At 43.2% G+C, this 13,341-nt stretch overlaps 1 protein-coding gene across 6 annotated transcripts in view; it reads right to left on the bottom strand.

Moving 5' to 3' along the window:
- Positions 1-13,341, bottom strand: part of TENM2 (teneurin transmembrane protein 2) — a 1,283,414-nt gene that overhangs the window by 121,300 nt on the left and 1,148,773 nt on the right. For all 6 annotated transcript variants that reach the window (XM_003900492.5, XM_021940242.2, XM_021940246.2 and 3 more), the window contains one exon: positions 12,281-12,466. In XM_003900492.5, the coding sequence (XP_003900541.5) occupies positions 12,281-12,466 (186 nt within the window). The remainder of the gene's footprint in view (positions 1-12,280; positions 12,467-13,341) is intronic.

The following is a 13,341-nucleotide window of genomic DNA, read 5'->3' as shown; positions in this document are numbered from 1 at the left end:
AACTAAGTAGATTATAAGCATCTGAAGGTTTTCAAAATAAATAAAAATGTAGACATAGCTAAGAGAAGATGAGGTTTCATTAATGAATGTGATTTAACAGAACAAGTTGTGCCATATACGGAGGATTAAAAGATAAAAAAGGATAGGAGGGAAAATAAAATTTTAATGAGTTGCCACCTTCATTTGATTTAACTAAGTTTCCTCCATGTGGAAGATATTAACACTTATGAGGGAGTCATTTGTGTATCCACACAGTTTGATACTTGACTACTTTCTTTTATGCAATTACATTGTGTTGCAAATGAATTTAAACTACTGTTTGAAGTTAAAGGCCTCCATCCTTACGTTGATCTCCTTGGGAAGCTTGAGCAAGGACGATGTTGAAAAATTAACCAAAAATTATTGACAGAAACACTGAGAAGGGTGTCTTGGGTTAGAAAACATCAAAGTCTCAAGTGGGCAAAAAGGCAGCTGAGGTCTGAAGTTCCCATGACTACCAGCCTCTGCAAACCACTTCTTTCTTGTCCTTGCTGCCTTGGTGATATTCACACAGAGGTGGCTCATGTGTCACACCAAGTATAGTGCTGGCACATGTTAGGCACTCAATGAATGTTTCACAGATGATTGAATATAGTTATCACTGCTCATCTGGAAACAGATGGAGGGCATGTAGACCCCAGACATGTTACCATGGATGATGTGTGTGGCTTTCTTATTGATGTTTAGAACACCATGTTCTTAAAACCAGCAATTGGATCCTAAGTGGGCCATTTCCATATCCCTTCCTGCTTTCCTCCCACTCCCTGTGCTTCCTTCTGAATGGAATAGAAACCAGGTGTTCCAAGGAGCTTGTCTTGGACAGTGAAATAGGAGGAGAGCCACGAGCACCTGTGTGGACACATGAGGTGTGGCACCCTTGGCTTCTCTTTCTGGAATTTTGGGCCCTTTGGGAAATTTTAGGTTGTCTAATATCTCTACAATTTTCTTAACCATTCACTCTGTGAAGACACATTTGGGAAACTACAGTAAAGATATGAAAGTGTGGTAATAATTTTTAAGCTAACACTTACAGAGTAGCAAGCATATGTTAAGTGCTCTCCATCAGTGAAATCCTCAATACAGTAGGTCGTAGGTATTATTTATTATTCCCAATTTACAGATGGGAAAAACTGAGGCTTATTGAAGACACATAGCTTGTCAAAGGTCACCCAACTTGCAAGCGATGGAAGGTGGATTTGAAGGCAGTCCTGTTTGATCCCAAATCTCAGGCATTTAATTCTTTTGCTATATAATTCCCCATGCTGCCTCAAACTTGGAATGCATAAAACCAGCCATAGTCAAGCATTGACAAAGAATGTTAATAGCAAAGAGAAAAGATGTTACATTCTATAAACACAACGTGGGAGATGATTGAGAGTTTGGAGGGGGTTGTGTATTATGCATTCTAAACTGCTTAATTCTGGGTAGACTGTTGTCTGTGCTAGGCTTCTCTCTAGGATGTGATAACATTTCCTGTATCAGACCTCCAGGGAGCAGGTCTGTAAGTGAATAGATGCTGATCTTTCTTGGCCCCATTAAATGGAAGCAAAAAGTTAAATCAGTTCATATTCGACATATAGCAAGGAGTTGACAGTAACATGCTTAAGGGATCTAACTTGACTTGCCTGCTTTGCTGGGATTAATAGGAAAAAGCTAGCTTCTCACACTGCCTCCAGTATCTTCAATCTCTTTTCTTATTCACCGGGATTGCAATCATCAGTGACATTTAGGCTTTCTGGGCTCACACACACCTAAATGTAGAGAAACAATCTCCTTGCCCTGTTGCCAGGATGCTATCTGCAAAGCACAAGCCACCGTTTTGAGTTTTGTGTCATTAGACAGGGTGTGTTTCAGATGCAATAGCATGACCGGTGATTGACAACTGGCTAACTTGTTGGAATAAAATCAGGTACAAACGTTTCCTCTGTGCTTGTGAGGTGGTTATTTTGTAATCTTGGGTACTCTCCCACTCCCTCGCATTGTTTCTAGACACCTAGACAGGGCTGTCTGGCAATCCCTCTTGAAGTTAAAGCATAATTTTTGAAATAATGAAATGCAATTAACACTTATCAGAGTTTGTCATTCTGCTTACAGCTTTGGAAAGATGACCCTTCTGGGCCAACCTCTAACCAACTTCATTGCTAATTTGACCAGGTGCTGCGGAGGCTAAACTTGGAATGTATAGCCCAGGATTCTCAGCTCTTTTAATTCCTCCTGGGCAGCAATTCTATGGGGCTTTCTGTCTCTCGACCATTGGTTAACCCTTTCTTTCTCTGGGGACTGGCAGGATGTAGTTTTTGTGATGTTCAGTTTGCACTGCATGGTGCTGGGTCTCATGCATGATTAAATGGAGCAGCCTCAAAGAGCTGTGCTGAAACTGTTTGGAACCTGGAGTCTAGGGGATATGTAAGCAGTCCCCTCTCCATTCCAACTGGGATGTGATTATTATGAAGGAGGGAAATCACAGGGGCTCCTGCATTTGCAGTTGAGCTGGCTGAAAATGAAGGCAACCCTTAACCTAAATGAAGAGAAAAGGATTTTCTTAAAGAGCCGCTTATCTAAATGGTAGGGGTCCTGACTGAGTATAAACTGGGATTCAGAGACTGGCTGAGCTTAAAGAACTTGTAAGCATCCTCTACTACCCTGGGTTGAGAGCCTGTCTGAGGGTGAGGAGAGGTGAGGATACAAAAAGGACTCTGTGGTGTCTGTTCGACAGCTCAGACCTGGGACAAAACCTTGATGTATGGGAGAGCCACTATTGGCAAAAAGTGAAGTTTGTCTTCTCAAAGGAACTTTGGACCAGCTGATAAAGCTGGGGAATGTGGTGTTCTCTCCTTTACTGTGTAAACACAGCAGGACTTCAGTAGTGTGAGCACCCAATGGTGCTGCTGGCACGGGAGACCACATCCTTGGCATGGACCCTGGCAGCAGGGGCAGTGCTGTAGGAGTCCCTGTAAGTGTATTTCTCAGGCAGCAGGTTTCAATGAAGGGATCAGGCTTGTAAAATCGGATTGGGTTAAATATGAGCATGTGAGACACGTTTGGAAACTTCTAGAGGCCCTTGGGGTGAAAGTGCGGAGTGAGCTTTGCAGTTGGGATGAGCCATGAAATTGGTGAGGTGATGTCAATGACTCCTTATTTGTGGGACACGCTTGTAGGGCGTAGGGTGATTTGGGTCCTATCTGTCTTGGGATAGCATCGTGAAGGGCTGGAGTGTGTCTCTGTTCTATCTTGAAAACTTCTCGTGTCACCTACCAGTTTCATTTTGACTCTTACCCCAGCTCAGTCGGAATATACAAACATCTTTGTTTGGAAAACGGATAGTTGATCTTCTCAACTGACACTTGTTGGTCAAGGGGAGTCAACCACATCATCAGTGATCTGAGAACAGAAAGTAATGCCTCCACAGACTATGGAATGAGGTTATTTGTAGAGAATCCCTTGGTAACAGCAATGGGAAAAGACCAGACTCATTCTTTAAGGACCTTAATAACAAAACCCCTGCCCAAAAACCAAAAACCAAAACAACACTGGCTGGTAGCTATTCAGATGTTTTCGGATGCAACTTTGTAGATGTTTCATCCTGTCACTGGGGACCAAACAGACCTCTCCCTTACTGATTACAATGAAAATATGTTTTTAAAAACAAACACTTTACTTAAAACTAGGGATTTTTTTTTTAATTAGAGGGAAGATTAACTAAATGCACTTTCTCTTATAATTTAATCGATTCTAATTATCCTGAGACAGTTTATGATGAAATACTTAAATTTTGTGTAGCTGCTATTTTGTGTGGGTTCTTTATTACTCATTAATGGAAAAGTTCAATAATAGCCAATGATGTGGTTACCTTTTGTGGGTCTGATTATAACAATGCATATAAGTGCATGGTGAAAAGGATAAAGAATCAAGCAATAAACCCCATTTTTGACTGGCAGGTTTTCAAGATGATGGCATTCTATTTTCCAAAGGCAATAATGGCAAGCTTTTAAAGAAGAGCTCGTGAAATAGAATGCTACGAAAAAAAGAGGGCTGGTAAAGATTGAACCCAATTAGGCAGGAAACTTGGGAGGAAAAGCAAAGTCTGCTGCTTACATGAACATCTGGGATATCCTGTATGGCTCCAGATAACCCAGGAGATGAACCAAAAAATTGCAACGAATCCCCAGATGTTACACTTGGGTCATGCTCCAAAGGAGCCAAGAAATTGCAGCGTGGGAGGAATGAGGGTAATTGTGAAGTTTATCGGGCTGAATGGGGACAGAATCAATGAGGGTCTTGATTTTCCAGAAGGCATGTGTGGTACTTGATTGAGTCAAATTTGGGTGTCCTGAATTATTTCTTGATGTTCAGAGCCCGTGCAAATATAATCTTGGAATACAGAGTCATGAGGAATGAAAAGAAGTAAGAAAAGGAGAGACAGGATGCTGTGTTCTAAGACACTGGCTAGGCAGCATCCTCAAACTTGAGAAATGCCAGCTTTCTTCTTCTATGTACGATCAATCAGGTCATCTGGTAAAATAAGCAGGTTCCATTCCGGGTAAGAGAGGCAGTTTATGTCTGTCTGTAAGAACCAGAAGCCAGCAGGGTGCTGAACAACCTTTGTTTGGAAAATGGATAGTGGGTGGGTGTGATTTTGACCTGCTACTAACTTCTTGACGGATTGGAAGCAAATTTGTGAAAGGGAGGTTGGAAGTGGAAGAAATGTCTAATGAGAATGTTTTTTTTTTTTTTTTTGAGATGGAGTTTTACTCTTGTTGCCCAGGCTGGAGTGCAAAGGCGCGATCTCGGCTCACTGCAACCTCCGCCTCCCGGGTTCAAGTGATTCTCCTGCCTCAGCTTCCCGAGTAGCTGGGATTACAGGTGCTTGCCACCACACCCAGCTAATTTTTTGTATTTTTAGTAGAGATGGGGTTTCACTATGTGGGCCAGGCTGGTCTGGAACTCCTGATCTCAGGTGATCCACCCACCTCGGCCTCCCAAAGTGCTGTTTTTTTTTTTTGAGATGGAGTCTTGCTCTGTCACCCAGGCTAGAGTGTGTAGTGGCGTGATCTCAGCTCACTGCAACCTCCGTCTCCTGGGTTCAAGGGATTCTCGTGTCTCAGTCTCCTGAATAGCTGGGATTATAGGTGTGTGCCACCATACCTGGCTAATTTTTGTATGTTTAGTAGAGGCAGGGTTTCACCATGTTGGCCAGGCTGGTCTCAAACTTCTGACCTCTAGTGATCTGCCTGCCCCAGCCTCCCAAAGTGCTGGGATTACAGGCATGAACCACCAACCTTGCCACAAAATCCTGTGTTCTTAAAAACTTTGTTATCATGCTTGCATTTCTCTGGATCCAAGTGAAGCAGACATGGATGGATGAGCCATGTCTTTTCTTTATTATTAAAAAATATAAATGGACAAAGTGGGGCCTGATGATTCAACTTATGCAAGGAAGTTTTTCAATGTACAAAAGATTCCTTAGGTAAATCAGACATAAATTGGAGCTGAGGTGAGCAGACAAACAAACAAACAACAAAAGCTCAATTCACTACCCTCAATAATTCAACAATGCCTCATCAGCTGGGCAGCACTCTGCTGTATCTATCCCTTGAATGTAAAGTCTTTAGTGCATATTATGGGAGCCTACATTGAAAACCTGCCTTACAGAAGAGAGAAAGGCTTGATTGCGTTAGAATAGCCCATTCATATGCTTCTGCATCAAAAGTAATGAAATCCTAGAAATGGACAGGTCCTTAGAGATCAGCTCATTCAAGTGTGTTCTAAATTCAGTCAATCACATGCTGCATTTGTGACATTTGCAATATCTGTACTATTTACTTAATATTTTTCTTTAAATTTACTCAGGCCTAATATCACTACCTACTTTTGCCCCCTCCCTAAGCAATAATAGCTGTATAATCATGAGTTTGATGTGCTAGTTACATTTTTTCCTAATACTGTATTTATTTTTAAAAGCCCGACATGACTATTCAATAAGGTGTATTTGCAGACCAATGAAAAGCATCTCAAGCTTGTGTATCATGCCCTGGAAGGCAATGATGTGATCCAACCCTTTCATCTGAGATATAAAGAAATTGAGGTCAGGAAGACTTGGTGACTTGCTCTAGGACATACCAAATGTATATGGTAAAGTCAAAGCTAGAACACAGATGTCCTACTTCATCGGCCAGTCTGTTGTTCATGATACCATAATGAATTGGCTGCCAAGTGATGAGAAAAATGTCCATCACAAATATCTAAGGGAGCTCAGCTCTCCAGGAACCACTTTGTTTTCCCTTCTCCTTTGATGGAAAGTCTTTAGTGCATATTGTGAAAGCCCAGAGCCATAGACATGGAAGGCACATGGATTCTCTATAAAAGCTCAAGTGCAGAACACTCACTATACGTTAGGGCAATGCATCCCATGTTTTTCAACAGCTCTTGTTACATGTTCCCCTTTCTTTGAGCCTGGAATTTTCCTTGTGTTAACTCTCCTCCATGAGTTTATGTTTCAAGAGTTCCAAACCGTTCAGTTCTTTGTTCCGGTGAAGTCAGGAAGGAATACCTTATATCAAGCTATTGACTCGGCAAGCTTGGCCCCATCACCGTGAACCACAAGCTAGTCCATCAAACCAGTTCCCCTGAAACACTAAGGGAACAGCGCAGAGGACGACACAAATCACTGTCTCCCCACAGAGCTAAAACACCAAGAATTCTCCCCTTTTCTTTTTTGATGGGAGCTCATAACATGAGGAGATATTACTAAATCACATAAAAATACAAAAAAAAAATGCTTCCATTTAAACTACAGAATGATAGTCATAAAGTTAGAATGTAATTTGTGTCTATCTTGTCTATTTTCCAACTGACGCTGAAAGCCCTTCAATGTCTAGGACAAGGAAGCAAACGCTTCCAGTGATGAGACTCTCGCTGCTGGTAAAGCAGTTATTTTCTTTCCGTTTATTTTTTTGCAGTGGTGTGAAAACATGTTTCTGTAAGTCTGCCTCCCAGTCCTTGTTCTGGGGTTGGATAGGAAACCTCTGGCAGACTGACCCAGACTCAAAAAGAACTTCTAGGTAGGTGGTGACTCCTTATCTGCACTAAGGAAGCTCACATTTTGGCCAAATTACAGGGGGGTGGTGGGAGAGAATCAGCAATGGAACAGCTTTTGCATTCTGTTAAAAGTTTATCCATCATCTTTATCAGTGAAAGGCCACCACTTTAGGTTTTCACTTAAAATACAAGAAGGAACTCCAAGGATAGTTCTAATAAGAGCCCCTGAAGGAATAGGTTAATTGACCAATCAGAGAATTAGTTGCTTCCACGGGCCTGGTGGTAAGGATGGTTCCACAGTGGCTAATTCCATCTCAACTTGATCTCATTGTAGAGTCATGAAAGCTCAAGTGTTCAAGGACAATAGCCACTAGGAAAAAAAAAAAAAAAAAACTTTTCATAACTTAGAATGAGACTGGAATGAGATTCACAAGTAGCTGTCCTCAGTCTGAAGTTGGTTAATTCTGACAGTCCCTTTCTTCCCAGCCTGTTCCCTATTGTTCTGAAGCACTCTCCCTCTCGGACTGTGACCCTGTCTACTTCTGATGACAATCACTTAATCAGCACATCAGATCATTGCACGGCTGGTTTTACCTTGGGTAAAGATTCATTTTCCTTATTAACATCACAAGCACCGATTTCTTTCCCCAACCAATTAAAGAGGAAAAATAGAAGGGCCCAGTGCGATACAGGGAAAAGAAAACTGTTCTGACTTGTGGCACCTGGGCAGGTCACTCAGCCTCACAAGGTCCTAGGAATCAAGCCCTTATGATTCTGAGATGAAATCGGAGGTTAGGACCACATAGATAAAATACACAAGTTGAAATAACCATTGCAGCCTTTACTCACTACCCAGATATCAAACAGTTCACTCAGGGTCGGGAAGTGCCCAGTGTGGGCAGATTTAGTCTGCGGGTCAGTTTGTATTATTCAGAGCAGATGTCTGGGTAGCCCATGTTCAGGAGATAATTGCAAGAGTCCACAGTTAGCATGTAGCATCCCTCCTTGATTCCCCAGCAATGCAAATGTTGGCTTCTTCTTGCATTTTGCCCAATTGTTCTGCTCATTAACACAAGCTAACATCTACTTTACCTCTTCATGAAAGGCTGATCTACATTTACTATATATAGTTCTTAGTGATTTTGACCTATTATTATACAAATTCTATGGTTCCTCCATGCTCTGGTGTTATAGCCTTTGCATGGCCTTTTGATGTTAGTTCCCAGTATTTTTTTTAGACAGGATCTCGCTCTGTCACTCAGGCTGGAGTGCTGTGGCGTGATCTTGGCTCGCTGCAATCTCTGGGCTCCCTTGAGCCTCCCTGGGCTCAAGCAATTCTCCCACACTGGCCTCCCAAGTAGGTGGGACTACAGGCATGTACCACCATGCCCAGCTAATTTTTGTGGCGATAGGGTTTCACTATGTTGGCCAGGCTGGTCTCAAACTCCTGATATCAAGTGATATGTCTACCTCAACCTCCTAAAGTGCTGGGATTACAGGCATGAGCCACTGCACCTGTCCTAGTTCCCAATATTAATAGGGGGTGATGGTGGTGGTGGTGGCAGATGACAGGAACAACAACCCATTTTAAAATTATCCTTAAAGAATAAACCTCTTCTAACCACACAATATGCTGTCTGATCTAGTCATAAGAGTAAACCGCATACTATACAAAAAATGTTAATATATTCCAAAGATACACATGAATTGTGGCTGATATGTATTCAAAGTATATTTTTTATCTACACAATTCTGTCGATTTTAGCCATGCCATATATTTTTAACTTTTAAGGAAAAGGTTATCTAACAATCATTGCTTGGTAGAATCCAGCCTGCCAATAAGTTAGTTCTAACAGTTAACATTGAAGTGTTATACCTTATATTTAAATCTTTAGCAATCTCTACTAAATTGCCAAATATAAATAATTTGGTTGCAAATTTCAGAAAGGCATTAACCAAACATGGATTGATCCTGGGGCTTCCACCTGACTAAGTTTTAGAAGTCTGTCCTTGTGTCCTCATCTTTTCTCCCTGTCTCTCTTTTTGACTCTTTTAGTACAGTAAATGTAATCCACAAGGACTGATGTGAACTGTTCAGTTGACTATTTGCAATGACCCCAAGAAAACTACCTCACTATGACCTTTTGAAAACAGGCCACAGACAACCCAAGTGTCCAACACTAACTCCCACAATTCTGCCTTACGAGATATTTCCCTAGGCATTGTTTGCTGACTTGGTATCATTTCACTTTTATGTATTTTCTATTTTCAAAATACAGCATTTGAGGCTGCGCTTGCAAAGGACCAAAGAGCCCCCATTTCTTCTCTGTCAGTATCCCCAAGGAGGAGAACTGATGCTGGGCTTGTAAATTGTGGCATTTACTTTAAATGAAATGACAGGAGTGTCTGCTCAAACTAGAAGACTAAAACTCCACAAAACAGCTCTGGGGGCCAGAGATAGAAAAGCAAAAGTTGCAATTATGCATGCACGAACATCTCTCTGGTTTTTGAATGGCAAATCTCACTGATCAAGGTATGCTTGGCTTTGTTTTTGAGAAAACCACTGTGAACATAACTACGAGGAGATGGCACATGTCCTACTAATAAAGCCACAGAGCCCTAATTTCTCACAATAAACGGCTTTGTAGTAAAGATCTTTATAACATACAGAGTACAAACTCTAAAGCCACAGGAGATCATCGTTCTGAACAAGAGATTATACTGGACCAGCACTCTCTTCATTTTGGGAGCTTTACCTGGCATATCAATTTACACTTTCTGTACACCTCTCCAGAACACATGTATGTCATCTCACAAAGATGTGAAACCTGTACCAAACACTTCAAGTAGCAGAAACACCTTTTTTTTTTTTTCCAATTTACCTCACCCAAAGGGCTAGCTTGACCGAAACATCTATGTTCTCTTGTTGGCCAATATCCTTGCCGTTCTCTACTGAAACCAAAGTTGTCATCTTCCCATCTCTTTTTCAAGGGCCCTGGAAGCATTTTAGTACATCTATTGTTTTCTCTCCACTCCCACTCTGTGATATCTGGAGTAGAACCCTCGGATCCTTCAAGCTGTAATTGGTGTCCTTTTCTTAATGGGGGTGTGGACCTGCCTTGCTTTTCTCCCCTCTATCCATCAAGATTTGTGCAATTCAGGAGTCAGATTTTTTTTTTTTTCCCCATAATGGGCCACACAAGCAGCTTTGTGGGCCATGTAGTCTCCTAATTACTCAGTGCTGACAGGTGGCACGGAAGCTGACGAGGCATCAATGAATGGGTGTGGGTGTCCTGTAATAACACTTTGTTTATGGTCACTGAAATGTGAATTTCATATCATTGTCACGTGCCAGGAAATAGCTTTCTTTGGATTTGTTTTCAACCCTTAGAAAATGTAAAAACTATTCTTAGCTGGCAAGCCACAGAAAAACAGGCAGCAGGCCAGATTTGGCCCTCTGGCCGTAGTTTGGCGACTCCTGCTCGAATCCATCTGGACTGCCCTCTTGTGAGCTATTTCCAAAGTAAAGACAGATTGTAGGTAGGAGAGAGCCAGCAGGCATCATTGTGGAAACACTAACCCTGCCCCTGTCCCCTAGATGTGGGAAGGGGCAGCAAAGGGGAGGTGAGGTTGGATTGTATGAATTAAAAGAAAGTAGGATTATCTACCTCAATGCTGATGATTGGCAAGAGCTTTTGAGGGGAGGATTTGGGGCAAAGGAGATATGGGGAGGGGAATGTTTATTTAAATAACACCAGGCATGCAATAGTACAGCAAAAGGAACGCCCCTGATGAATGGATGTTATTGTAAGAACTGTCTCAGTACTGGGCTGTGCACAGCCCTCCCTTGAAAGTCTTCTGAATTATTCCTCAGACTCTGCAGGGAACTGAGGATAAAAGCGGCTGCAGGGGAGCAAGACCTGGAGCGTCATCGAGAGATTGCAAAAACAATTCACTGCCAACAGACTGTCCCAGCAGGGTCCCAGTGCTACGGCTGTGGCCCTGATTGGCATGCTGCCCCTCGGATGCCCAATCAGATGGAACTGGAAGAAATCGAATACAGAGTCAGTCCACTTTATCTCTGTATAACCACTCAAATGAACAGCATGGGAAACTGAGTCTGATCTCATGAATCAGCCCTGCACAAGCTCTTAGCCCTGTCTCTCACTCCAGGTGGCCCATCTGTGACTGGGGTTGTTAGGCTGGGACAGAGGGGAGGGTCTCAAACTTGATGGCTGGGATCAAAGGTAACTTCAAGGGGCCAAACTGTAGTTTGGCTGGAAAAGTCTTTGAGAATTTCCATGCAGGCAAGTAGATTAGTCAGCTTGGTATAAAAATGGATCCTAGGCTTGATACAATTAAACAACAAAAGTAAAAACTGGAGGTAAAATGATGCTCAAGTTGACAACTTTGTCATCCCAACTGTCTGAGAGATGTGGAAAGCCAAAGACCATTGGCTCCCAGCTCCTCTACGAAAGGGATGATTAGGTACATTTAATCCAGTATAGTCCTACCCTAAACCACAATTGTCCCAAAAAAGACAGAAAAATAAAAATGAATAATCTCCAAAACTATTTCTTCTTAACAAAGAAAATGACCTTTAAAATATTCTTGGTCAAGAAGCTTTTGTAGAGAGGTGGCTGAGTGAGAATAAAATGGGACCAGAACAGGAGATATTTAATGATGGTGGTGGTGATGGGGAATCTCAGGACCTTATGGTGGTACCTGCTATGGAGGGAACCCCGGAGTCCTGCCTGTCTCTAACCTGGCCTAAAATTAGTGAGTTCACCTTGTTGCCAGCAAAGCAGGGATCCAGTGATCCAGCCAGCTGAGAGAGGATTTAAAAAGGGGAGAGCTGCAGACCACAGTGATTCGGGGTGCTTGCAACCCCCAGACAACAATTTCCCATGCGTGTGCATTTCTCCCTCCCCGAGATTGGAAGTTTGGAGGGGTTTTCTTATCTGCTCTGGTCCCTTTCCTTTCAACTCGGAATCCTGGAAAGAAGGAAAAGCCCTTCCCAATTAGGGACCTCCTTTTTCTCCTTCCCTATCCCCTGGGAGATTTGGAGAGGCAGCAGGAAACGTGGGAGAGCACTTGTGTCCCTGAAGGAACAGCCAGTTGCCATGCGCGACCGTCACTATAGATCTACGATTTATGAAAATAAAGCAATATGTGCCTGTTTCGGTGCCTGCCGTTTGCCTACCAATGGTGCAGTGTTCACCATTCCAGCCCTCTCGGCATTCACATTTGCCATCTTTACAGGTCCCGTGCTCAATGCAGCGGGGGTGGCACACGCGCTGGTCACACGCTGCGCCTGTCCAGCCCTCTTCACAGCGGCAGGCTCCCCCGATGCAGACGCCGTGAGTGCCACAGTCTACTGAGCACACTTCTGGAAGAAAAACAATGATTACAGCTCAATACCACAGCTGGTGAAACCTTCCATGGAGTCCAGACCACGCACACGGCCCGGACCCCTGGAGCAGGCCCTGAGGCCCAGCGCTCTGTCATCTTTGGAGGCTTGTCTCTCCTTGGCTGGGTATCAGTTCATTGTTCTTTTTTTCTAGAGAAGTGGTTCTTAAAGTGTGGCCCCTGGAACCAGCAGCATCAGTATCACCTGGGAACTCGTTAGAAATGTAGATTCTTGTGCCCCAGTTGGACCAAGTGAATTAGAAGATCTGGGAATGAGACTCAGAGATTTTGTTGGAACAAGTCCCCCAGGTGGTTTTGATACTCACTAGAACGTGAGAACGAGTCTTCTAGAGATTGAGACTGTTTTAATCAGTTTGGCAAAGCTAACTGGGAAGTACCCACCTGAAAAGATCCATATATGGATCCTGACTCTGTAGCCAGCTAGGATTCCTCCCCCACTGACAGCCTGAACTGACCAAGTCCAAGAGGTCAGTTGCGGACCCTGCTGCTCCATTCCCATGATGACTGCAGATACCCCCCTTACCCAGATCGGTACCTTGGCGGCAATAATGACCGCTGTAATTATGCTGCATTTACACAGCTTCTTTCTCAAAGGAGCTCAAAGTCTTTTGTGCTTGGGGAGGAGACAGACAGACAGATATGCACTCTCTGGTATTCCAGACCTCTCACGCGAGGACAAGCACATGCCAGACATTCACCCTTTCATCAGTCTACTGAGGGAGGCGTGGCTTGGCATGCCAGGGGAAGGAACACCGGGCCGGGGAGTGGGGCCGGTGACTCACTCAAAGTCACGCAGCATATCTGCAGCATAACTGGGTTTTGGGTCTAGGACCC

Source organism: Papio anubis, chromosome 5 (assembly GCF_008728515.1).
Source record: "Papio anubis isolate 15944 chromosome 5, Panubis1.0, whole genome shotgun sequence".
NCBI classification, from domain to species: Eukaryota; Metazoa; Chordata; class Mammalia; order Primates; family Cercopithecidae; genus Papio; species Papio anubis.
This window is presented reverse-complemented; position numbering and strand designations above follow the sequence as displayed.